The sequence below is a fragment of the Rhipicephalus microplus genome, unplaced genomic scaffold, assembly GCF_043290135.1.
Source record: "Rhipicephalus microplus isolate Deutch F79 unplaced genomic scaffold, USDA_Rmic scaffold_12, whole genome shotgun sequence".
Taxonomy (NCBI): domain Eukaryota; kingdom Metazoa; phylum Arthropoda; class Arachnida; order Ixodida; family Ixodidae; genus Rhipicephalus; species Rhipicephalus microplus.
In genome coordinates, this window is record NW_027464585.1 from 27,906,396 (window position 1) to 27,930,996 (window position 24,601).

The 24,601-nt window shown below is 43.2% G+C and overlaps 1 protein-coding gene across 1 annotated transcript in view; it reads left to right on the forward strand.

Annotated features, from left to right (window-relative positions):
• The window catches only part of LOC119166704 (uncharacterized protein CG1161), a 60,049-nt gene extending 41,734 nt beyond the window's left edge, over positions 1-18,315 (forward strand). Inside the window, exons 2-4 of the mRNA XM_037418026.2 lie at positions 2,025-2,134; positions 3,900-4,149; positions 12,252-18,315. Coding sequence (XP_037273923.2) covers positions 2,025-2,134; positions 3,900-4,149; positions 12,252-12,398 — 507 coding nt within the window. The 3' untranslated portion in view covers positions 12,399-18,315. The remainder of the gene's footprint in view (positions 1-2,024; positions 2,135-3,899; positions 4,150-12,251) is intronic.
• The last annotated feature ends 6,286 nt before the right edge of the window (positions 18,316-24,601 follow it).

The following is a 24,601-nucleotide window of genomic DNA, read 5'->3' on the forward strand; positions in this document are numbered from 1 at the left end:
GAATTTTATGGTCATCTAGTTAACGTGCCACCCAGTGGTTTTTCAATAATGTCTCTATTGGCTTTATAGTTTCTGTATGGTGCGAGTACAGCCACATTCATGTCTGTGTGTAACACATGAGCAGCAGCCTTGCTCTGCGGGGTGGCACCTTCTGGGCTTTGACTTGTATGCCCAGGAGCATGTACGGCCTAATGCATATGCTTACCTGCTTTGTACGAGTGACAGCATTGAAATGTGCACTTGCTTAACCGTAGATGTACACTCTTTTAGGAAATGGCGCGTTTCGACTGATCACACTCGTCTGTCAGGCACGTGTTATCAGTCTAAACATGTCATCTTTTTTAATCGAAATGCTGAGTTTGCAGTTCAATTTTGCTTATGCTTTGCCAAGCTCCTTGGGTGCCAAAAAACTACTCCGAGGCAAACTTTCGGTGACGGAAAAATCTGATGTCAACAGACTCAACGTCAATCACAAAACGAAGTATGTTAGATGCAAGTTATCCATGGTATATTGTTTACCCCTATCGTGTGGGAAAGCTTACATTGGCCAGACTGGCCGATGTCTGAACACCAGGCTGTTAAAACACAAAGAGATCTTTAGAAACAAATAATAATTCCCACCTTAAGGGACACTGTACTCAGTGTGGCTGCTTCCCCTATTTAATGACATGATAGTAGTTTTTTATTTTGGAGACCAATTAACCGGGCAAATAGTTGAATTATTTCACATTAACAAAAGAAAGGACTGCTGAAATAGTCAATAATTCATTTTATTAAGTCATCAGAAAGCCATTTTCCTGGAAGGGCTTTAATCAAAAATGTTCATTTTTACATTTGCTATGTTGGTTCTTGTTGCAAACTTTCATGTTAAGCACGTGCGAGTTCTAGTTGAACGTCTTGCAGATTACACTGTGTACATTTTTTGAGCTCTACATTTTTATATCTTTGAAGTGCGCAGGCTGCACTTGCTCCGTTTTTATCGATTGAGTACATGTAAATTGTGCTTCGTGGATAAGAAAGCATTAAGCTCGTTTCAGCACGTGCCGTGATTATTTTACCATTAAGTGCTGAAAATTTGCTATTGGATATGTTTTCGGTGCCTGTTATTTCATTTTTGTGTCACTCAGCGTCAGCATGGGTGCATATACTCTACAAATTATTTTCCTGAAATAAATTTAGTTACGATTGTCGTGTCCTTCTTGTCTCTGTTGTCCATGTTAAAAAGTGGGCCAGATAACCTTACTGAATAATGATGAGAGTCACCACTAGCACAGCTCTCAACTTCATCCGGCTAAGCTGATGCTGGAGCTCACTTTATGTGATGCTGATAGTGAGTCGTCAGCCGTCGTTTGGTGTTCCGCTATCATGTGCAAAGTTTTGGTTTCACGCCCCGCCGCGGTGGTCTAGTGGCTAAGGTACTCGGCTGCTGACCCGCAGGTCGCGGGTTCGATTCCCGGCTGCGGCGGCTGCATTTCCGATGGAGGCGGAAATGTTGTAGGCCCGTGTACTCAGATTTGGGTGCAGGTTAAAGAACCCCAGGTGGTCAAAATTTCCGGAGCCCTCCACTACGGCGTCTCTCATAATCAAATGGTGGTTTTGGGACGTTAAACCCCACAAATCAATCAAGTTTTGGTTTCACGTTCAATGCTGGGTGTTGCGTAAGCTTTATTTCTGTACGGTTTACTCCACAGAAATATTTGTCAAATCTTCCAACTGTGAAAAAAAAAACTGAAAAAAACTATTTTTTTTCCGGAATTTTTCTGTTTTGTTCCGCATTCCATCCCTGGTCACGCTGCAGACCAAGGCCAGCTGTCCCCACGCTTTGTATAAGTTTCGATACAGCTGTACATGCAGCCTTGGTCATTGTATTGTAATCAATTTTACACAGTAAAAACCGCTTGAGAGGGTCAATAGATGCTACATCCTTCTGTATCTGCCTTTCCTTTCTTGTAATTTTTGCTGTGCGAAACTCGGCCCAACGTAATTGTGAGCATTCACCAGCTTTGCCCAATTTTCATGTCCAGGCCCAGTACGAGGATGTGCGCTGCAAGTGCATCTGCCCCAGCACCGCAGTGGTCAAGGGCTCCCAGACCAACCGCAAGCTCTACATTATGAATGTGCCTCCACAGAGATGGTGAGCATCATCCATGCACCTCCCACATTTGGCATGATTTAGTCATCTTGCGAAACCATAAGCATTTCAGGTTTGATGCACCTCAGGGGCTAGGTTTCTCGGCGTCTTCTGTCGTCGTGGAATGTCATGTAGTCGGGGTCTATCATAAAATGCACCGCAGTGACACCTTTCTTTTCTCAATGGTTTTTATTAGAATTGATTCGAGATCAAAGCGAGTAAATGCGTGCCTCTGTGGCTCCTCATGCCTGGCAAGAAGCCTGGCACTACGCTGCACACGTGCTGCTACTAAGTGTGTAACAGGCTCTCCACTTCAATTGCTGCAAGGAGTCTGGCATGTGACTGATTCATCGTGAGCCTTAGTGCCTGGGAAATGGAGAAGACCTGGGACAGGCTCTGTTTACTGAAAACTCAAGTTTATTGATGAAAAAATCTGCTTCTTTTGGTTGACAAAAAAGTCACAATAGCCAAAGATATGCTTAACGAGAACATCTATGAACAAAACAAAATACAAACCAAATTTTGTTTAGCACACGTGAAGAACATAAATCGTTATAGCGAACGGCATACTGAACTGCCTACTGAAAGTTATCTCACAGGTTTATTCACAAGGTCAGCAAACTTGGCTTCCAACAAAAGTAGCAAGTGGTGGCTAACATATATGCCATCTTTCAAGGAACACTAAACACAAATAAATATTGAGTCATTGTTCGTGGCTGCATTAGTGATTCAGACACCTCGTAGTACTAGATTGTAGGGAGACTACTTGAAGTGCTACCTCGTAGTGATCCACACACCTCATAGTACTATTTTGAAAAATAAGATAACATTTTAGTGGTTTGCACGGCATTCGTGCACTTCAAGTCACATGCCTGAAGACGGGCCTCTCTCATGTAGCAGTTGCCTTGCCTAACATAACTCACCTATACTGCACGGCCTCCAGCATACATAAAGGGTTGTAGGACTGCAGGGTTACTGGACGGAGCCGTCGACATACTGTGATGGTGTGTGCAACCACAGTCATAGACGCGTTTGTATTTGCCTGGAATGTTTTAGGAAAAAAAAACATATTAGAAAAGCAACCTATTCATAATTATGTCAGTAGAATGCATGATGTTTTTTCAATAAAATTTTTCTACTTGCCTGATTCAAGTTGATCTCGGTAGATGGCACTACCAGTCCAGCCTAACCTGGCGAAAAAAAAAAAAAAATTTTTTTGAACCGATCTTGCGATTCCTAAAATAACACCAAGTGATTCCTTTTTTTCCTTGAATCAAGTGTAAATAAAGCAGCAGCATTTTATTACGTGTCGTAATGCACAAATATTTTTTTGCAACTGTTGTAATCACTAGTGGTTAGTTGTGATCGGACCCTCTGAAGTCACTGTGATAATTTCAAAATGTCGCACTGAGGGCATGTATGATGTCGTACATTTACCTTCATTCTTCAGTAAGTACAGCACTGCTGTTGATAATAATAATGTTCTAAACATTCTCAAACATTGATCCCCCACTGTAAAATAAATTGTTACTTGACCTTAGTGTCCCTTTAATCATGGCAGCTTCAAGCAGTTTTCTAGCCACTTAGTGCTTGTGTGCAAACAAAATCTGCGTAGCATCTGAACATGGTGAACACCTGCAACAGCTTTTGCTATGCGAAATGCGTGGGAGGCATGTTTTTCAAAGGGCTGTGGTGTTCTCTTAGACAAAGGCAGCACCTATCTTGTTCTCTGTCCTGCTGTGCAAAAGTGGTGATTGACTGATTGCAGCAACTGTGAAGGGGTGATCCTGCCCCAGGCGAACGACATCAAGGGCCGAGAGAGCGAGTTTTGTCCGCGCTGCAAGTGCCGCTACGAGCGCCGCAACACCACCACGATCCGCGTGCTGGTCATCCTCATCATCTGGGTCATCTCCCTGCTCTCGGTGTACATGCTGTTCTTGATGTGCCTCGACCCACTGCTCAACCGGCGTAAAGCAGCCTCTGCCTACCAAGAGCACGTCGATGAAGAGCTCAATCTGGTGGGTGGTCGGGAAGCATGGACTGGCTTTCGCGCTATTCAATATTCCCAAGGAGTCCCTTCAACATTCTTCACAGCTAAGAACGCAGTGGAGTCATTGTAGCACAGTGTACAGCCACGTCTACATCTGTGTGTAGCGTGGAGGCAACTAGGCTTGCTCTGCAGCGCAACACTTTGCGGCAGTTGCAGGCTCTTGCATGGTGTGACCAGGAGCAAGCATGTCTTAATAAACATGCTGGCCTGCTTCGCACGAGTGACAGCTTTAAAAGGTATCCTTGTTTAACCAAAGAAGCATGCTTTGTTAGGGTGCTTTTGGCAACTCGATTCCAAAAGATGGCACGTTTTGGCTGACAACACACACATACAACTGATAACACATGCCTAGGTGCATGCATATTTATTAGGCTGCGCATGCCCCTGGGCACACCACATCAGAGCCCGCAACCACTGCAAGGTGTCGCACCGCAGAGCAAATCTGGCTGCTCATGTGCCATACACAGACGTGGAGATAGCTGTACATTCATTCAAAAAAATGTTCCAAGGGTTCCTCATTATGAGAACTTGCAGCTATGTAAAAGAAAATTTAGTTTTCCTACTGGTCTTGAACACCCCTTCAGCCAGGGGTGGTTACATCCGTGTGCACGACTTGTTCTTGCTGTCAACTGCAGAAGTGTGCTGCATTTCCTATTCTCTTCTCAGGAGGTTATTACCAAGGGCATCTGCCAAAAAGTCTTTTCTAGACTCGGGTTGTACCGTGCTCTCATTACATGGCCAAGAGAGACCGTGCATTAGAGTAATGGAGCCTTTTGCATTGTGAGTGCGTCTTGACTTAAATTTAGTGTGCTGCGTGTGACTGCACTTGATTACTTCGAGTACAGACAACAGTATTCACTGCCTGCACTCAAGGGGCAAAGCCGACAGTATATTTTTTCTTTGCTCAAAATGAGTAGAGCTGCAAATTGTACATGTATTTGGAAAAATAGCTTTGATTCTTGTATGAAAAAATAAAACATTTGTGATATCAAATAAATATAATTTAGCTCAAGGTAAGTACAACTAAATACTGAAAATTACACTGAAAAACTTATCACAATTGTTTTTTACTTCTGTTATTAATTGTTTTGGAATAATCATGTGTGAATGCGACACATTTGCATACAGATCTTCATGAAGTGTATGGATGGGCAGGTTGCCTTCTGGCTTGTTGCTGCATTTATAAAAAGCAAATGCCGTGGGGTCCTGTGGAACATTCACATTAATTACCATTTAATCAACAAATATTGATCATGAAAGGGACACCAAAGTGAAACAATGACTAGATTTAGATTGATGACCTGCAATCTGTAGGGGTGCTAACGCACCTTGTAAAGTTCTCTGTGCCTCGTAGCGCATGTGTCTCGCACAGAGGCCGCATTCAGGGGTCACTACTGTCTAGCGGTAGGTAGCGTTGTGCTCGCCAGCGTGTATCACCACAATCATCATCATGGTTAGAACAGTAGCGCCGGCACCACGAGTTGTCTGCCGGGGGCCCTCATGGTGAGTCAAGCATTGGTGACGCCGCCTTGTGTTTGTCATGTTGTTATGTGTTCTGTAATATTGTGTAAGGATGTTATAGCATGTTGATCACAATGAATGTTATATCGATTTGGCTGGCAATATTGTTGCTCTAAAAGCAGTTAAGTAAATGTGTGTTGTTTGGTTCGTTTCAACCGCGTCTACTGTGTGCGTTCACTCCAAGGGCGTGGCGCTCTCTCCACATTGAGACCCCACAACTCTCAGAACTCTAATGCCTCAAGTTTTGCTATCATAAGTTCACTATTAGTGGTGGAAGTCAAGGTTAAAGTTTAATTTTAAATTTTGCACCACAGTCTTCGTGCATGACGACAAAAATTTTAATATGCATTATTCCTATTTTTTCGGCATTGGTTTGATAAAATTTTCTGAAAGTTCGTATGGCACCAACAGATGGCAACGTTCTTCATTTTTATTGATTACAAGTGGTGTGGGGCCCCAGCATAGGGTAGCCAACTGAGAATGCGTCTAGTTAACCGCCCTGCCTTCTCTCTTGTGGTTCATCTTTCCCTCCTATGGCTGTGGCGGCTGCATTTCCGATGGAGGCGGAAATGTTGTAGGCCCGTGTACTCAGATTTGGGTGCACGTTAAAGAACCCCAGGCGGTCAAAATTTCCGGAGCCCTCCACTGCGGCGTCTCTCATAATCAAATAGTGGTTTTGGGACGTTAAACCCCACAAATCAATCAAATCAATCCCTCCTATGGCATCACGATGCAGGAATCTCAAGGTAGTGCTGGGGTGCAACAGCTGCGCCAATTGTGCCACTTTGATATAATTTCTTATTTTCGTGCTGAAGTGCACCAAAGCAATGAAATCAGCTGAAATTGTGCCGAAATGCCTGTGCACTATTTTCCGCAAGAAATGAAGGCCACGTTGGCTACCTGTAGTTTGCATCCTCAATCAATCCAAGAATGTAGATGCGCCAACCCTTACCCTAAACCACGGCAGGACACTTGTGAAACGATCGACCAGATAAAGTAACAACTCCGCACCCTCGTCGGTCCGCTGACCGCAGCGGATAAAGAAGTAAAGCTGGGAGCCTATGCCGCTGTTACTGCGGCATAGGCTCCCGCACCCTCGTCGGTCCGCTGACCGCAGCGGATAAAGAAGTAAAGCTGGGAGCCTATGCCGCTGTTACTGCGCGTGAACAAACTCGACCTGCTGGAAACGCTGGTGTTGCCGGCAACCACGTTTAGTTACTATAGCAACGGCGCATACCATAATAGATAAGTGGTGCCGACACCAGGCCAATGTGCATGTGTCGGTGTTACATTATATAGTCAAATGCGCCTTGCAAGTGTGCTAGCAAGGTGCAAGTGTGTTTGAAGTTGTGCCCTCAACTTAATTCTATCGTGAAAATAAAAAAGGGGGGGCTGTAGCGGTTCGAAAATTTCTTAGCCTTGCTGTAGACCATGCAGAACACTGCTTAAGCCACCTTTGCCGCAGTACACTGGTGACGTGCACAAAAAGTGTTTTAAGATTTGGAAGAGGCTGTTAGCATTTCTCACGGTACACAGCACAGTTTGTTCAAATACTCATGCTTGTATACGCAGCATAATTGTGAGTACTAGTATGATCGCTGGCATCTAAACATCCAAAGCTGTTAATAGCAATTGTTTAGAGCACTGTATAACATTTGTGCAGCCACAAAAAAATCAAACAAAAGTGTGCGCCACTTTTTTTTCCACCCCTAATCTTGGCAGATCCAGTTTTGAATTCTAAGTCTGCCAAAGGGTTTGACCGGCGTGCAAATGCTAACCTGAACTCCATTGTTTGCTGAGTGTGGTGGTTCAAAATAATTTAATTGAAACAAAAGTTATCTTTTTTTCTAAATGTAAGCTGCTTCTAATGTGACACTGCTTCGGATTTAGTTTTTCGTGATAAACAATTTTTTTTTCTCTATAACCTGCTCTAAATTCGGATTTTAGTGTTTCAAAAGTAACATTTTGCTGCTCCAAAAATTGCTCTAAATTTTATTTTGGCTTTTGTACTTCTCGTTGTGTCTCTACCCACATTTTTTTTGTGCATTTTTTCGCTTACCAGTCACCTCATGGTCTCGTGGCGAGAGTGGTGTTTTTGGAATTGTGAAATTAGACTTCATAATAAGCAAACAATCATTTTTATTTTTAGTGTTGCAAAAGTATAGAAAGTTGTGCTAGATGGTATGGTAGCATATATTTGGGTACTGCGTGAGAGCAGCTAAGATAGAAAGTGCAGAAGGGAGCGCTGTTTCGCAATTAAAAATATTTACTCGAACACAAAAACACAACAGGAATGACACAATGTATTAACATTGCACAAAACTATTAAAAATGAATCAAAAAGGGACATGACATATCACCTTGTGGTACACGTCCTGAGGACAAACTTTTTATTTGTGAGAGGCGATAATGCCTCACTAATACAGGTGCAACCATTGAGTAAATGTGGAATGCCTCTAATCAGTTGTCCGAGAATCATGTTTTGACAATACCTCTGCATCAGCATACTAATTGCTGCGCGATGCCAGATGCAAAGCTTTTGGATTATTGAGCAAATGTTTGTGCTGTCTTGAGTGCACATCAAGTGCACAGCTGTAAACCACACATGAAGAAGCTCGAAAGTGCTGGGTACTCTGCTTGTGTGCGTGCACAGAAGAGCTAATCAAATTGCCGAAAAGTCAGGGTCTTGTGAATAGAAAAAGTTCAAACAAGAAGACTAAAAGTCAGTAGCAGTACTACTGTAGATACATACAATAGTACTGTTACTGTCACATGGTTTGAGCAACGTTGGTCTCGGGTTTGGAGTGAAATCAGTGTGCTCGGCTCCTGACAATCTTTATAGAATTTGCCTGATGGTTATGAGGAAAATGGAGCCAATACATTGAATTTGTACGCTGTAATTGTAACAGCTTTATTGTATTATAACTCTGCTATGTAATGCCTACTCAGACGCTTAGGGTATTTAGAAGTGACAGTGGAAGTAAACCATTTTCTTTGTTTGTACCCTGCAAAAGCAGTAGTGTTTACCAGAGCTGCGCATCGGGCATTGTGCTGCAACACGTGTAACTGCTCACCTGTCTTTTCCGATGCAGAGATAATTAGCCAGACAACTGGAGAAATAATGCCTACTGAAATAAGGCATTGTTGCCTTTTACAGTCGGCACATGATATGCAATGTCCATTAATTTTTAACCGTCTGCACAGTGCTGATAAGCTTTAAAGCTAAAGCTGTGTATGGCTAGATGAAACTAACAACTGTTCACCACAAGAAGCGTCTCCATTGGCTGCTTCATAAGTCACGTTCTCTATGTTCTGCCCTTACACACGCACTATTGTGCAGCACTTTCAATGGAGGGGCTTTGATAGAGGAAAGATGAAGCAAAAAGTGCAGCATCGTCTTTCTCATTGAAGGCCACCTCGACAGCACTGCACAGGGATGTAGGAGAGAAAGAATATGGAGAGGATGGGAAAAAGTCGAACGATGCTTTGTACGTTCCAAAGAGTGTTTGGCAAACGCCTGTGCCCATTCAAACGGGGTCAATCAGAATGGAATGCATTGCGTGCGTCTCCCTTCTCACATGACTAGACCTGCTGGGCAGAGCGACTCTTAACCAACCAAAATGCGAGTGCTGTAGAGACCGACGCGAGGCGCAACTGGCGTCCGTTCACGCACCCTGGTGGCCACCTGGCACTGTTCCAGGGTAGAGACATATGGACGTGAGCATGAGACAACAAAGGCTTTTGCCTTAAAAGGGGGTAAACACCCTGCCTGCATGTGCACTGTCGCCTCTTAGCCAAGGAAAGCCGTCAAGCAGATCAACAGGCAAAGGAGGGATGTAAATGAACATCACATGACAAAGTCAAAGTCGCATGAAGAGTTCAGCATGGCAGGAAGGTTCAACTTCCTCATGGGAACGGCACAGATTGTACAAGAGGCAAATTTCCAAGAACAGCGGCGACAGCTGACCCGTGAGAGAATTCATTTTCGCCGGGCCGATGAAGCACTCTGGGTAGTCCAGACACAAGAACAGGGCTGAGTGGCAAGGTGCGATAGGTACTGCGCACCAAGGATCTGGCGCCCTTGCAAGTCTCATGCAAACGATAATGGCGAGCTGAGGAAATGGCATTGTACATGCAGCAGCATCAATGTGTCAGTGACAGCATCGCGCTCGCCGGGGCCAACACTCGCTATAAGCAGGAGTTTCTCGGGTGGCTTTGGCTGCGATGTCTGCAACTGCCTGGGGCTGCAAGTTTCAGCTTCACTGGTTAGTCAGCTGTAAGGAATGCTTAGACAGTGATTTTTTTTTCTTTTCTTACTTGTATGTATTCCTAGATTAATCTTTTTCAGTTGCAAGTCAGCGCTTGTCTGCGTCTTTTTTACTCTCTTCTAACGTCATCGTTTTTGTGCTGTACCCAGACATGCTAAAGGAAACATATTGTTCGTTTGAGAGATGATGCTACATTGAATGTACATTCCCAAATACATGAATTTGTGGAGTGAAAGTGAACTGTGTTCATGCAGCTCATAAACTGCAAAAATATTGCTAACTTTGCCGCACACATGCTTTTTACTTGCTCCTAATAGAAAAGAATGTCATTGGGCATAGATGAAAATGTAAGTATGAACGTAAGTCATCCAGAGCCTGGATTAGTTCGATCATATTTCAGTTCTGTTTGGCTTTTGTTGTGGCCTTGTGCAAAGAGATGTGGTTATGTACTGTCTTGGTGAATGTGCATGCAGCAGCGTGAAAGTTATGGCTGTTAGTAAAGCTTCTTAGTCTTAATTCACGATACTATATTTCAACTGTTCATCCATGACGCAGTTAAAAGCCATTACTATGTGTAATTTTACTAATATGCATATAGGTGTACGATGTCATACACTGCTGACAGTATCATCGACTGATATTTTAACTTTGCTTGTTTCTTAATAATACAGTAAGCAAGTGAATGTCTGTCATGTGTGTAAATAACTTGACCATCATTGGCTCAGAGGTATTTCTTCATTAGCCTTGCCTGCCCTTTGTTTAAACCTTCGCTCATGCACATGTGAGCTCACCTAAATAATTGAAAAGAGTAGATGCAGTACGGGATGACACACAGTGAGTAAAACGATCTAGGGGAGTCAGTTGGGCTCTATCTATTGAGCTAAGATGGCAGGCAATTTGTGAATTGGTTGGCAGAAGCCTTTGCCGTAGCCAGGCAAATGATAATGATGAAGACAAATCAAACAAACATCAAGTAGTATAGAAAACTGGGCAAGTTGGTAAGGATTCGTGGCTTGTCAAGGTAAACAGCGCAAAAAACAAAGACAGAGTATAGGAAAGACTCAAGACGAGCGCTGACTTTTAACTCAAAGAGTAGTCATCTTGTGTCTTTACTATGCTCTGTCTTATTTTTTTTTGTGCTGTGTCCTTACTATGCTCTTTTTTTTGTGTGTGTGCTGTTCACCTTGACCAGCTGTGAAAAATAAACACCAACCACAAATAAAAGCAACATAAAAGGTGGACACTTTGGCTACTACATGGGAGTCTTGTTCACGAGCATCCTGCTTTCATAGGTAAAATGAATTTCTTGTCCGTGTTTACTTTGTGCTGTCTTTAGCTATGGATACATACCAAGTGGCTCGCATTAACTCTCGTTCTAAGTTATATTGCTTATATCATAGTGTCTTATAAGTATACTAGAGAGAAGTATGGCACTAGTGTCTATAAGTTTAGAAATAAATAAATTTGACTAAACTTTATTGGTTCGACTTCATGTGGCCGCTTTGTTGCGTGATGCAGTTCATTAAATGTTTAGCAGTTCCACTTCACTACCTTAATCTTTTGGGTTCATCAATTCAAATCATCTCACATAGTTCCTGATGATTCATTTTTTTTATTTTTAAAACATATGCTGAAGCAAAATTAAAATCAAAGCTGCAGGTGCGTTTTAAGCTGGAAACACAGATTAGGCAAATTTGTCCAGTACCCGTCATCCTCATGATGTATTAATCATTGCATTGCTAGAGTTCCCTCTAGGTTATGTCTGAAACTTTATGACTTTTATGTTGCTTTCATTTGTGGTTGGTCGTCTTCATGTCTTTTGCCCCGCCGCAGTGGTCTAGTGGGTAAGGTACTCGGCTGCTACATTGCATTGCTAGAGTTCCCTCTAGGTTATGTCTGAAACTTTATGAATTTTATGTTGCTTTCATTTGTGGTTGGTCGTCTTCATGTCTTTTGCCCCGCCGCAGTGGTCTAGTGGGTAAGGTACTCGGCTGCTGACCCGCAGGTCACAGGATCAAATCCCAGATACGGCGGCTGCACATTCGATGAAGGCAAAAATGTTGTAGGCCTGTGTGCTCAGATTTCCATGCACGTTAAAGAACCACAGGGGATCAAAATTTCCGGAGTCCTCCACAACGGCGTCTTTGATAATGATATGGTGGTTTTGGGACGTTAAACCCCAAGTATGATCAGTCTTCTAGTCTTTTCCTGACTACGCTTCTTGACTTCATGATGACGAGTGAGGGCTTTCGTGGTAACGTCAACTGCTGCTGTCTTTCAGGAGGAGCCCCTGCCAGTTCACCAGCAGCGCACACGTCGCTCAAGCAGCAGCGTGCTCAACAAGGTGGGCCAGCAGCAGGACAAGTGGAAGCGCCAGGTCCAGGAACAGCGCAGAAACATCTATGACAAGCACACCATGCTCAACTGAGTTATCTCTGCAAAGCAGCCACCAGAGGAGGATTCATCCTCTTTTGGCCCCACGGGCCTAAATTGCACTGAATCTTGGCTGTCTTTTTTTTCTGTTTTTTTGCATTAGTCTGGAGAATTTCCAAATCTTCCTTGGTTGACCTCGTATGAGACATTCTTTGACATTTTGATTGAGTGTACTAAGACGAGGACAGAGAGAGGTACAACAACATGGGCAGTCAACGTTCAACTTGCTTAATCACAGAAAGGCGTAGCTGTACATAGTGACCTATGATATGGGGAAAAACCATTACATCTGCTTGTCAGCCTAGCAGGGAGACCACTTGTAAAAAAAAAACATAATTCAAATTGAAATAATCTAATACATCGCTTACACAGTAACTGTTTTTTTGTTGAACATAATATGCCTGTAGCAGCTTCCTGACAGACCAATAACAGCGTGAGCAATACGTCTATACAATGTTTCATTCAGAAATACAGTTGCCTGCCGTGCTAGGCTCATTAGCAGAGGGAACTAACTGTTCCTGCGCATGTCAAAAAATCCTACATACGGCTACGTCTTTTTGTGAATACTGTATATACTTGAACAATTTGCACACTTTTTTTCATGATTCTGGAGCTCCGAGAAGGGTTGCGCAAATTACGCGGGCATTTCGTGAGCGCATACAAAATAATGTTCAATAGTCCTAATGCAGGAAGAATCGTGCGAAAGAAGTTCGCACAGTAAAGAAAGTAAAAGAAATTGGAGCACCAACCAAGTGTACTTGTTTATTTAACAGAATTAGCACATACTTTAACCAGTCAGACCCGGTCATGCGTGGTACGTCTAGTCGTAATCGAGAATAATCGTTGCAGCGGCTGCCACCGCCCTTCGAAAGCGAATCACCCTTGGTTCTGTCCAGCGCGTTCGAATGTTCCATTTTGTTGCTCTTCTTGACAATGCTGGGACAAACTAGGTCTCCCAACACGGTGATACTGGGGGACCTAAGCATTCGCACATAACTGAAAAGTCCTCCTTCAACGGCAGGAAACTTGTTTCAGCAAGCTCGCACTCTTTTTCTCACCGATTGTCATGCGCAGGAAAACTTCACCCTGAAGTGGTTGTTGGTGGCACGATTCCCCCCCCCCCCTTTTTTTTTTTTTCGGCTAACTTCACAACAGCAAGTTTCAATTTTGCGTTATATATAATTACTGCAGCCAATCACAAGAGAACAGTAAGAAGGCGAAGGACAGATGGTGAAACCTAAACTTTCAAAATCACCGAAAGATGCATTGCAGTGCGGACGCAGAGAACGAGGGGAACAGTTGGCACGACAAGCCTGACAGGCTCTCACACGCCTCCTGTGCCGAAAGTTGTCCGTGACATGACGCGAGCGTGCATTCAGAAGATGGTAGAGATGGAGAGGTACAGGGGACAAAGGTTTGTGCAGTTCTGACAACCCGTCAACAGGTTTCAAGTTCGTGCACGGTATTCTAGGGAACCTAGTTCAGGGAAAGTCTTCGAAAGAACTGCACTCTCAGCCCGTCTGACTGCACTCGCCCGATCGGCGGTGCGTGATCCTGGGGTGCACATCCAAAGAATCCGAAGGTCCACAGTCTCTTCATGCACGCACTGGTGAGCTGGCTCACCAGTGAGTGCACTGCGAGTAAATGTGCGAGTAAATATTTTTTTTCATAAAGCTGACAAAATAATGGGGCTGCGCAAATTATGCAATGGTGCTAGTTATGCAAGTAAATACAGTAAACGAGCTGAAAGTTTTCCACCAATGTCATCCTACTTCTCTCTAACATCATCCTTAGTGTGCGGTGAAAATGTAAAAAAGCAAGTACCAACTCGGCCGGACTCAAGTTCTCTTGATTCGTACGAGATGAACGACAATGGCCTAAAGCTCAGTATCTAGTTAAAAGCACAATGTTTCCGGGACCCTGGAGAGAAAGATGTAGTCGATTTAAGTGTGCATTATTTGAAAATGAAAAATCAATTAGTGAAAAAGAAAGCATACTTGGAAAAGTTTTAATTTCATCCTAGAACCACAAACCAAGCAGCCAGCGCAATGTCACCAACCTAAGCCTCCTATAGGAGCAACACTCCTAATTTAGATGCTAATGGCTTTAGAACATTATCTAGTCTCTTTTATACTGTGTAATGAGCTCCATTTCCCAGTAAAATGCAAAAACTTTTTTTCTTGAGTGTGACAACTTTAATGTTAGACTCGTGTGAATATTTGTAGGAATATTACACTATTCGAACTTCCTTTGATTTGAATGTAAATTAATGTAAGTATGTATTCGGAATGAACGAATAGGAGTAGATGTATATTAGCCGGCTTCTTACCCCTCTGTAAAGGTGGTTTCGCTGCCATAATGTTGTGCTCTGCCGTGCTTGAACATGTATAGCACATTACAGGGAAGAAGAAACGGCCGAGCAGACCGACACAAGAGGAGGCTTCCATTTCTTCTTCCCCGTAATGCGCTATACCTGTTCAAGTACGACGAACCAACTCCCCCAATCTTCAACACTCGTGCTCTGCCGTGATTACACTTAATCAGAAGAAATTCACACTGCCGTGAAGCTTCACTTCAAGGTTTATTGCACATATTGCCTTCACATTGATGCATCATTTTTAAAATTTAAAAGCTTGTTATACTAACTTACAAGCTCTAAGTATAGAAAATTTTAAAGCTTGACTTATTTCACAGGTTATCTTGCAATCTATCGGAAGTCGTACCCTGCTGTTCTTAAAGGTTGCTTCCATTTTTTTTAACCAAAAAGAATGACATTTGCACATGCCTTGTTACGATTTTTTTTTAATATTGCACAGGTTAAAGTGTTCATCATAAACGTGTGGATTTTTCTTTATAATATGTGTTATATACTATTGTAATTCAATTCAAAATTACCCGACGAAAGGACTATTTTGAAGTCACTTCAAACCTAAAATTTACTAGTATTTGTGCAAACAAAGTCAGTACAGCCAAGTTAATTTGCCCTCTTCATCAGAAAACCAGCAAATGCATGGGTGGGCACTGTGCACACTTGTTTTCCTTCATCTCATGACTATTCTGCTGTTGTTACCTGGTTTGTTTAAAAAAGCCACTGACAGCCTTTTCATTTTTATGTTGCGCCGCACTTCAGGCAGATGTGTGATATAGTCTGTTCTTTCCTTATCTTTGTAGAACTCTCACCAGGCCACATAGCCAGTGTTAGTCATGCACTGGAAGTAGTTAAATGCCTAACACAAAGCATCCTACAAAAAAAAAAAAACCCACAACATTTTCGTATTAGTTCACCGCAAGCAGAAAGAAAAAAGTTTTGAAGCAGTGTGCAGCCATGATGCAATCAGAGTTCATTCATCAGATACTTGAGAAACTGCATTCCGAAACCTAGATTCTGCAGGTACCGGTAAAGCCCCTAAAAAAGTAGTGACGTATGTGATTATTCACGCGCCTCCTCTTTGCCCCCTCCTCTGACCTCTCCGAAGCTGGCACCGCGTCCGTATTGGCCAGATGCCATCACGTGGGACTGCTAGTTTACAGTCTCTTGCGACTACTATCTTTGCTCTCAAGATGCAGACTCCTTGATGAACACCACATCTGTTTTGATGGATACCAACTTGTCCTTCTGTGCACGTTGTGCTGTGAAATACTTTTCACCCAATAATGACGTCACTGCTCGTTGCGGTGAGTGGTTGTTGCACTTTTTGATGCCAGAACAAGTTTAGTGACGGCCGAAAGCTCTTTGATACCGCCCACTAAGTGCAAAGAGTTGCGACAAAAGACATGGTTGCTTAGAATCGAAAGTGAAAATTTCAGGCCATCATTTTCTAATCTGCCTTGCAAAGCAAGTTGCACATCTTTCATTATGAGTATGGATTGATGTTTGCTCAATTCAATGCCTACTCCAACACAATAGACAAGTCGCAGTTAATTGTGCAGTACGTCGCGATCCCTCACTCAGGTTTCAATAAAGCTTCTGCAGGGGCTGTTTTTTTGTCAACAATGCAGGCTTGTGTGTTCAGCTTATTTTTATGCGTCGACTGGCCTGAGCTCTTGGTACTGGTTCGTGTGTTTAACATGCATACAGAAAGATGCTCGAAATTATGATTGCGAAACTTTGGAGATACCGCACTGCTTTCTTCAAAAATATAACTGGAGTGCAGCAACTGACATTAATGTTGGTACTCTCCATTGCTTTTTGTTGTGTGCTCGTATATTTCAGAGCAAATCGGTTTCTGTGGCTCTCTTGCATTGACTGATGAGACGGGGGACTCGCCATGTGAGGGCAGCTATGCAAAGCGTGCATGCCTTTGAGTCAATGGGTGCGTGCATCGTTTAGGAACCTCACACATGCGTGCCATTTCGCGTAATAGTTTATTTGCTATTTCATGTGAAGGTTTATATTGGCGAGTGGAGCTCTTGCAAAGTAATTGCGTATGGTGGCGTGCTAGTTAATTCATACCCTAGTTCCTATGTGAGATACGTCCACAAGGCGCACTTTCTAAACATGATTGATTCGTAAAAGACTTCGCAAAAAAACCACAGCTGTTTGAGTGTATCAGCTATAAATTAGGTACACCTTCTGACACTCTATCAACGTGAAAGCCTTAGATGGCTCACCAAACGCTAAAATTGGCTGTCGGTGACATTGCCGTCTCACGTTGACAACGTCCTCGCGAGTTGTTGTTTCCACTGCGTGAAAGTGAGTTTGAATGCTCTCTGCATATATTGCATACCCCAGATAGGGAGGAGCTTGCACCAGCCATGTGCTGTGTAAGGAAAAACACTCACACTGCCCCCTCGGGCGCTATCACGCCAGCTATGAGAAAGGTTAGCCGCTCATGAACGTTTGAGTGATGTTATTTACAGCGTAAAACTTATTTGGAGACAGGCTGAAGGATGGGCCGAAAAAGATGGAGGTTATCACTAACAGTGACACTTTTACGTTTAAGAACATGCTTACCAAAGGGGTGGTGCGCACAAAGTTAACATTCGGTCACTGCAACACAGTGGCTCGATCAAGGCCTGACCACACATATATGCATTGCATGTGGCACTAAACATAGCTTTTATGAGCCAACATTACACTTCTTAATATTATTTTAGGGTGAGTTAGATGGCTCGCGCGAACGCTCTCGGCCCACTGCCGGGCAAGCAAGAGCTCTCTGTGAAAGGGCGTCTGCTACGCAGAAGCAAGGCAGGTGGCGCCACATTCGAAATGCAAGTCCAAAGGAGGTGAGAAACACGAGTGGAGGAAGAGAGAGTTGCTGCTTTGCGAAGTTTTTGAGGCTTTAGGGGCTGGTAGAGTGCCTCGATGCCTGGCGCGCATCGAGGCATCCTAGGGGCTGGCAGATTATTGCACCATATGGGAGGGGCAAAGCACTCTGTAACAACAGTGCCACCTGGCGTGCATTTCTCACAACTAGGCATGTGCGAATAATCGAATGCTTTGAATCATTGAACGAATAGTAGAGGATTGGAATTTGCTTCGAATCGAATTTACATCTGTAATGGTGGTTTTATTGCAGTGTAAAAGTGCTAAGCCATGAAAGCCAGAGGAAATCCCCGAGGCCCCCCCTTCAAACTTAAAGGCCCCCTGAACACTTAATGAGCATGGTCAGAAATCGCTGTCGATCGAAAGCCGAGGCTACCAAGAACAAACAAGCCAAATAGTATAGCGCAGCATGTGGCCTGCAGTTCACAATAAATTCTAAAAGTTCGCTAAAAATTGCTATCTTTTCTCTGCAAATGATGCCACAAACTCAAAAATCACTCGTCCAAGCCATTGTATCAGCCATTGGCTGATTTGAGCATGGCCTACTCCGTCGTTACTGGGCCCGCCATGGAAGCTGCGCGCGCGACCACACTGAAAGGCCGCAAATTCAAAAAAAAAGAAGAAATAAAGAGTTGAAAGTCAGGAAGCTCGCGTGACTTTTTTTTTCTGCATGCCGTCTCTTTCTTCTTAGTTTCCAGCGCTTTCGTCGGGACGAAAAGAAAGAATGCACCTACAGTGTGTGACGAATCTTTGAAACTCGGCTTGTACTAGATGGATTTGAAAACTTTCGCGGCGGTGAATTTATGAGGTAATAAGCTTCTTTAGTCAATCCATGCCATGGCTATGTGAAAAAGTGTTGCAGGGACCTTTAAATATAGATATTACCCTCAAATCATCATCTTATTAGGCTTACGAGCTTGTTATAACGTCTTATGTGCTCCAAGTATAATAAAGTTTTAAATGTTACGTATTTTACAGTTTATGACTTGCATCCTGTTGAAAGTCAAATCCTGCAATTATTGAGTTATTTCGACTTATATTGAACAAAAAAAGGTGGCGGGGACTTTGCATAAAAGGCATATTTTAATTTTTTTTAAATATTGTGCAGCTTAGTTAGGTCATGATAAATATAGCCATTTTTTTTCTCGTATACGCTATATGAATCGAAATTATTCGACCGAAATCACTGTTCGCCTTTAATCTAAAATTCACTATTCACACAAGCCTACTCAGGACCTTTCAGTCTAAATTGGTGAAGAAACATCTCCTTTGGAGGTCCAAGTAACTTTTTGGGACGTTAAACCCCACATATCATCAAGGTTCAGGTAACTTTCATACGAAGAAGTGATTCATGCACAGTGTGTTAAAAATGCAAGCCCACACAAAATGCTACGTCTGTGGTGCAAGGCTAGCAGATAGCTACAATAGTTACGGATACCTTGTTCAAGAATTAAAGTTTTTATCTTACACAGAAGTAGCTTGTTACACAGAAATAGTTTGTTATAAATTTATATGTTATTTATCTTGTTATAACTAATAATTTGTTATATCCATGTTAGTCACATTAAGATTTTCGTGTATTCACGCACTCTGGAAACAACACATAAGGGTCGACATAGAGAGTAGTATACACAATTTCTCCAGGGGAGTGGGGGTCGATTTATGGAAGGACTTTATAGGTCCTCTTGAAGGTATGAATTGAAAAATCGTACAGTGAGAGAGCGGCGAGGGGATGTTTGACCCCTCACCTCTCAGGATCCTATAGTGGAGGTTACTGTTGTGAACATGTGCTCCTTGCACAAATGCTGTATCGGACAGCAGTTGTGTGATTTTGGCAATGATAGCCTGGCACCGTAGGCTGTCAACGATACACAAGCGACATAACACACAAAGTACTGCATCGTAACTTATTTTTAGAGCACACTGACAAAAAGAAGGAACAACAAGGTACTGCGATTGAATCATCCCTGACGTTCGACTCTCCACGAGGGGCCCACAGCAAACAACTCGCAGTGTTGTCCCCCTTGGACCCATCGCAGGAGACGTCCATGGACGCACGCTGTCAAACCCCAAAGAGATTCGCTGCTGCTTTCTCTGTGCGCGCCTAATCTTTTTTGCCATGTAGCTCTGCTAGTGGCACCGTGCGAACCCAAGCACTGATAGCACTACCACTCGCTTGGCAGCTGTTAAACCTAACCGCAGCCAATCTATAAGACGCGCGTGCACCATGAGGTTTGAACGACTTTACAGGGGTGGAAGCACGCCCACAATTCCCTATGTTGTATGTATTGATTCAAGTTTAAGCAACCATGAAATCATGTGCCAACCGTTAGATGGGCAGTTTGCCATAAAATTGAGTGTATACTGAAAGACAGGATGCTGCGAAGTTTTTTCTGGTGTTAGATAAATGCTTATGAAGGCATGATAGATCAGTCTGCATGTTGTTTTGCACGCTGAACTGCCGCTTCAAAATTTAAATTATGAATTTAAATCACTAAGTATGCTATTTCGTTTTCTTTATTTGTAACATTTGAGTGGGAAGGGGTAGATGTTGCCAAGTAACAATGACAACTTCGTGTTTTCTATTTCAATAAAAAAAATAGAGAGGGCTTGTTTTTTTGTCAGGCACATTAATTTTAAAGTATAACAGACAATGATGTCAAGGAAAGTTTAGGGCTTAGAGTTTTATACAATACTTGCTAGAAGGAACTCTGACGCTACTGTCTATGGGAGCTGCAAGGCGCGGCACTTCAGTGAGCATGGCAATCATCGGTAGTACACATATTTGTTGTCTCCATACTTCCGGCCTGCTTGTGGCTCTTTGTGTGTTCGTATGGCTTGGAGCTGTTTTTTCACGAAACGAAAATCAATAAATGTTCAGCTGTTGCACCTCACCACCTAATTCTTTTAGGCTTACCGTTTCGAATAGGGTCACGAAGTTCAAAAGGGTTCGTTCTTTCTTTTAAAATGAAACCGAAACCAGCAACAAACGAAGTCGTTAATATGATTCGCCGCCCGCAAGTATGAAGACTAGGCAAATCCGTGTACTACCCATCATTCTTATGGTTATATTGACCTATTCTCGGTCACTTTACCCATGTTCGCTGAACGATCACAGCGCCAGAGTCCCCTCTAGTTAATTTTAGAAAACTGTATGGTTTAGGGGTGTTATAAATGTGAAGAAAGAAAAGTAGAAGAAAATATAATTTGCTGCCGGTTGAGCATTGGAGGCGTTATTCGAAAGTCGCAGGTTCCGTTCTTGCCAGCAGCAAGTTACCATTTTGATCCACTTTTCTTTCTTTTCATTGAAGGGTTTGTGCCGTCTTGCTGACAAGAAAATGGTGCCAGCCGGTTGAACTACCAAGCCAAGAATTTATTAACACTAATCAATGTTTATTTTTAAAGCTCGTGAGTGGGCCATACGCATCAATGGTGCGCATCAGGTGTCGCTCCAGCCTTGGAATGTGTGATTCCAACAACATTTAGATTACAGTTACTTTTAATAATATCCGCTACACTCTCCTTGGCATCATTGTCTCTTGGTTCTCATTATTGTTCGAAATTGTTATATGATCACAAAATGCTTTTTTGTGCAATATTCAGTGCAGATGTGCTGACAGATTCAAGCTAAAAACTTGCAAGCTTTTTATTTGTGCAATTTTTTATATAAAAAGATTGAGTTGTTCCATATTTGATATGTCAAAGTTGCACTATATATGTATATATTTATAATATATAGAGAGAGAGAGAAGAGACAACTTGAGGGTTGTTTTAATTTTATTTTCAACGGTTTCGATCAGTCTTCATTAGGGTTCGTGATCAGGGTTGCATGAGGGTTTGCGAAACCATGACGAAGACCGGTCCACCGGTCGGAACCGTTTAAAATAAACTTAAGACAAAACCGCTAAGCTGTGTCTCTTCTCTTCCCAAGTACGCTTGACCTATTGGAAAAACTGTGGTGCGTGCGTGTGTGTATATATATATGCAAGCATCTGCTGTATCTATCCTTGTATCACAAGCAGCTTTTCAAAAGTTTTGATAGGAGGATTCACGTTTGTCAAAAGCCCCCAGACATTTCTGGTTGTTGTTAACATGACTGATTAAAGAATGAAAGGGTAAGACTTTTTGCATAAATATACATAAAAATATGTTCATCAGGACCTCTATCATAGCACAGACCGACATTACACATACCTGTGCCCCATGAATTGCATGTTTAGAAATAGAACTACTTAGCTTGGCGGGTAACTATAAACTCTTTTTGCCTAATAATAAAGTTCACATTCAAATCTTCTACTGAGTGCTTAAACTTCTAGATGCAACCATCAGGTTAAGGGTGAAACATCGAAGATGAGTTTGTACAAAAAGCCCTTTCACAAACATGTAGAATGTGGAAGCCAACCCCGATATTGTGCACTAGGGCAGCACTGAGGCTCGAAAAGATACCGTATTTACTCCATTCTACCGCGCCCTCAATTGTAACGCGCACCCAATTTACATGACGAAAAAAAAAAGTATGGCATCAATTGCAACGCGCACCCATTTTTCTCGCCGGCCCGCACGATCACACCACTCGAAAAAACGACTCCTTTCAGGAGCGTCTTCCATTTAAATATGAGGTACGGGGGAAGCTTGTGCCCATCTAACGTGTAACAGAGCATTGCCGTCACTGTAGTTTTACCGTGGACCAATGTCAGCACGCGAACTTGCTTCGCCACCTTTTCGGCTGTTGTGGTGCCAGGCATGTCGAAGTAAAGAGGCGTCTTATCGGCATTCCCGATTTGCCCAAGCAGGTAGCCGTTGTTGTACCGCAAGTTTAGGACAAACCTGTGAAAACTGTGAAGCTTTTCATCGCATCCCTCCGCAAAACTTTTCGCATATGCCTGTTCACCTTCGGAGGGAAAAGCCTTTCCTCTTCATAAAGTTAGTTAGCCAGCACCTGCTCGCTTCAAACTGGCTCTGCATTAGCCCTTTTTCTGAGGCTAACTGCATAGCCCGCACTTGGAGAGTTCTGTCGTCGCGGGCCGCTGATCCGCTAACTGCTCAAGCACATAATCGGCGAGCAGCCCTTCAATTTGCGGAAACCGACCCTGCTGTGGTCCACTGAAGCCTTTGCGTGAAGCTTTGCTGTCGACAATCTTCTGCTTTTGTTTCCGCCAGTCCCGCACGCACGTTTCGGGAACTCCGAACGACTGCGATGCGGCCCGATTTCCGTCCGTTTCTGCACACGCGATGACTTTTCTTTTAAAAGCGGCGTCGTGGTGCACTCGAGTTTTTGGAGTCAGCCCTTCCATGCCGTCGATGCTAATGCACTACAAGATGACGAACTCCTCAGCACACGTACGAAGAGCCGCACGTGGGGAACACATAGGCAGAAATGGTCGACGCGCCATGCCTACGCACGTAGGGGGCGGCCATTTGGAAATGCCAATGGCAATAGAATGACCGTATTCTTTTTTTTTTTTTTGTACTCGATTCTGACGCGCATGCGATTTATGAACTCGCTTAATTAGATTCGAGTAATTACTAGTTATTTATTGCTCGACACGTTTGATGTTGACCAGCTGAAGGATTTCGCTGAAATGAAGAGACTTGTTGGACCAACAGCATATGGGCAGCAGCAGGAACGCTTACACATTCTCTTCTATTGATTTTCAAGAGGTAGCTTCACAACAAATGACAATTGGGGATTTCTACAGTGCATGGCTGCTATGTTTCATAACGACTTCAACGTTACATCTCCTCCAGAGCAGGCTTTCTTTCAACCTGTGAAGAAATGAACGCGTACACGCGAGTGGTGCAGATATCTTTTTCATGACTCCACAAATTGGTGTAAGAACACGGGGACAAAAGGAGAGTCACAAGATGTTTTGTTGTGATTTTTTTCTCCTTTGTGGCACTGTGCATCCGTTCCAAAATGGAGCAGTGTCGTTATCTGGTGGCGATAGGCTCAAGCGTGCGTCTGGGCTAGCATAAAGCTTCCTCACTTTTTTTCACTAGCGACCTACGTCTCACAAGTTGTCGTGGTCAACACAACCTGTTTTGCCACACTGGTCAGTTTTGCTGGTTCTGCCCTTCACCTCGTCTGCTCAACATGACATTCTGTCATCGCATTATTCCACGTGGTAAACACATTTTCTATTCCTTGCAAGTGTTCTTTTTTCTTCTGAATGTTTATTTAAGCTATGGATTTGTTGACTAGTGACATTCGTGACTGCACACTTGCGCTTGTGATGTATTCATGTATCGCAAAGTGAACCACTGACGAACACTGGAACATTCTTCGTGTGAGAAATTCGTTGAGCCACACGTAGCCGCGCACTTCTAGCAACATGGGTCACTGTTGCATCCTTAGCGGCAAAGGAAATCATGACAGTGCACCACAGGTTCATGTGTTTTCGTCTCCGAGGAACGTTAGCCGCATGAATAAGTGGCTGCGAGCCATTCCGAGGAAGGATTTTATGGCAAACGCCAATTCAAAAGCAAGTAAACAAAAGTGACAATTACAAATAGTCAATGCACATTGCCACAGGCATGGAACGAGGTTAAGCCATGCCAATGCGTGTATTTGCCATTGTGACAAGAAAGAAGGCTGTGCGATGGGCTCGTGTTCATGGTGATTGGTTCGGCTCGACATCCAGTGCTGCTGCTCCTGTGAACAGACGTTGTGTTCCATCCGCAATCACAAGACATTTTTCTGGTGGAGGTGCTGGGTAGTATTGTATGAACTGAAATCAGCAGGAAGATCCCGGCAATAGTAACGTCTAAAAAGAACCAACTGACTTACGGAGTAGCTGGCGGCAACTAAGCCTATCTGCCACCTGAATTCGGGCCGCTTCCACAAATCGACAGAATTAAGGCCAGTGCAGAAACACAATCACAAGAGACATAGATACTGCCTCTTCTATGGTTCTTCAATGCCCTCTAAACCC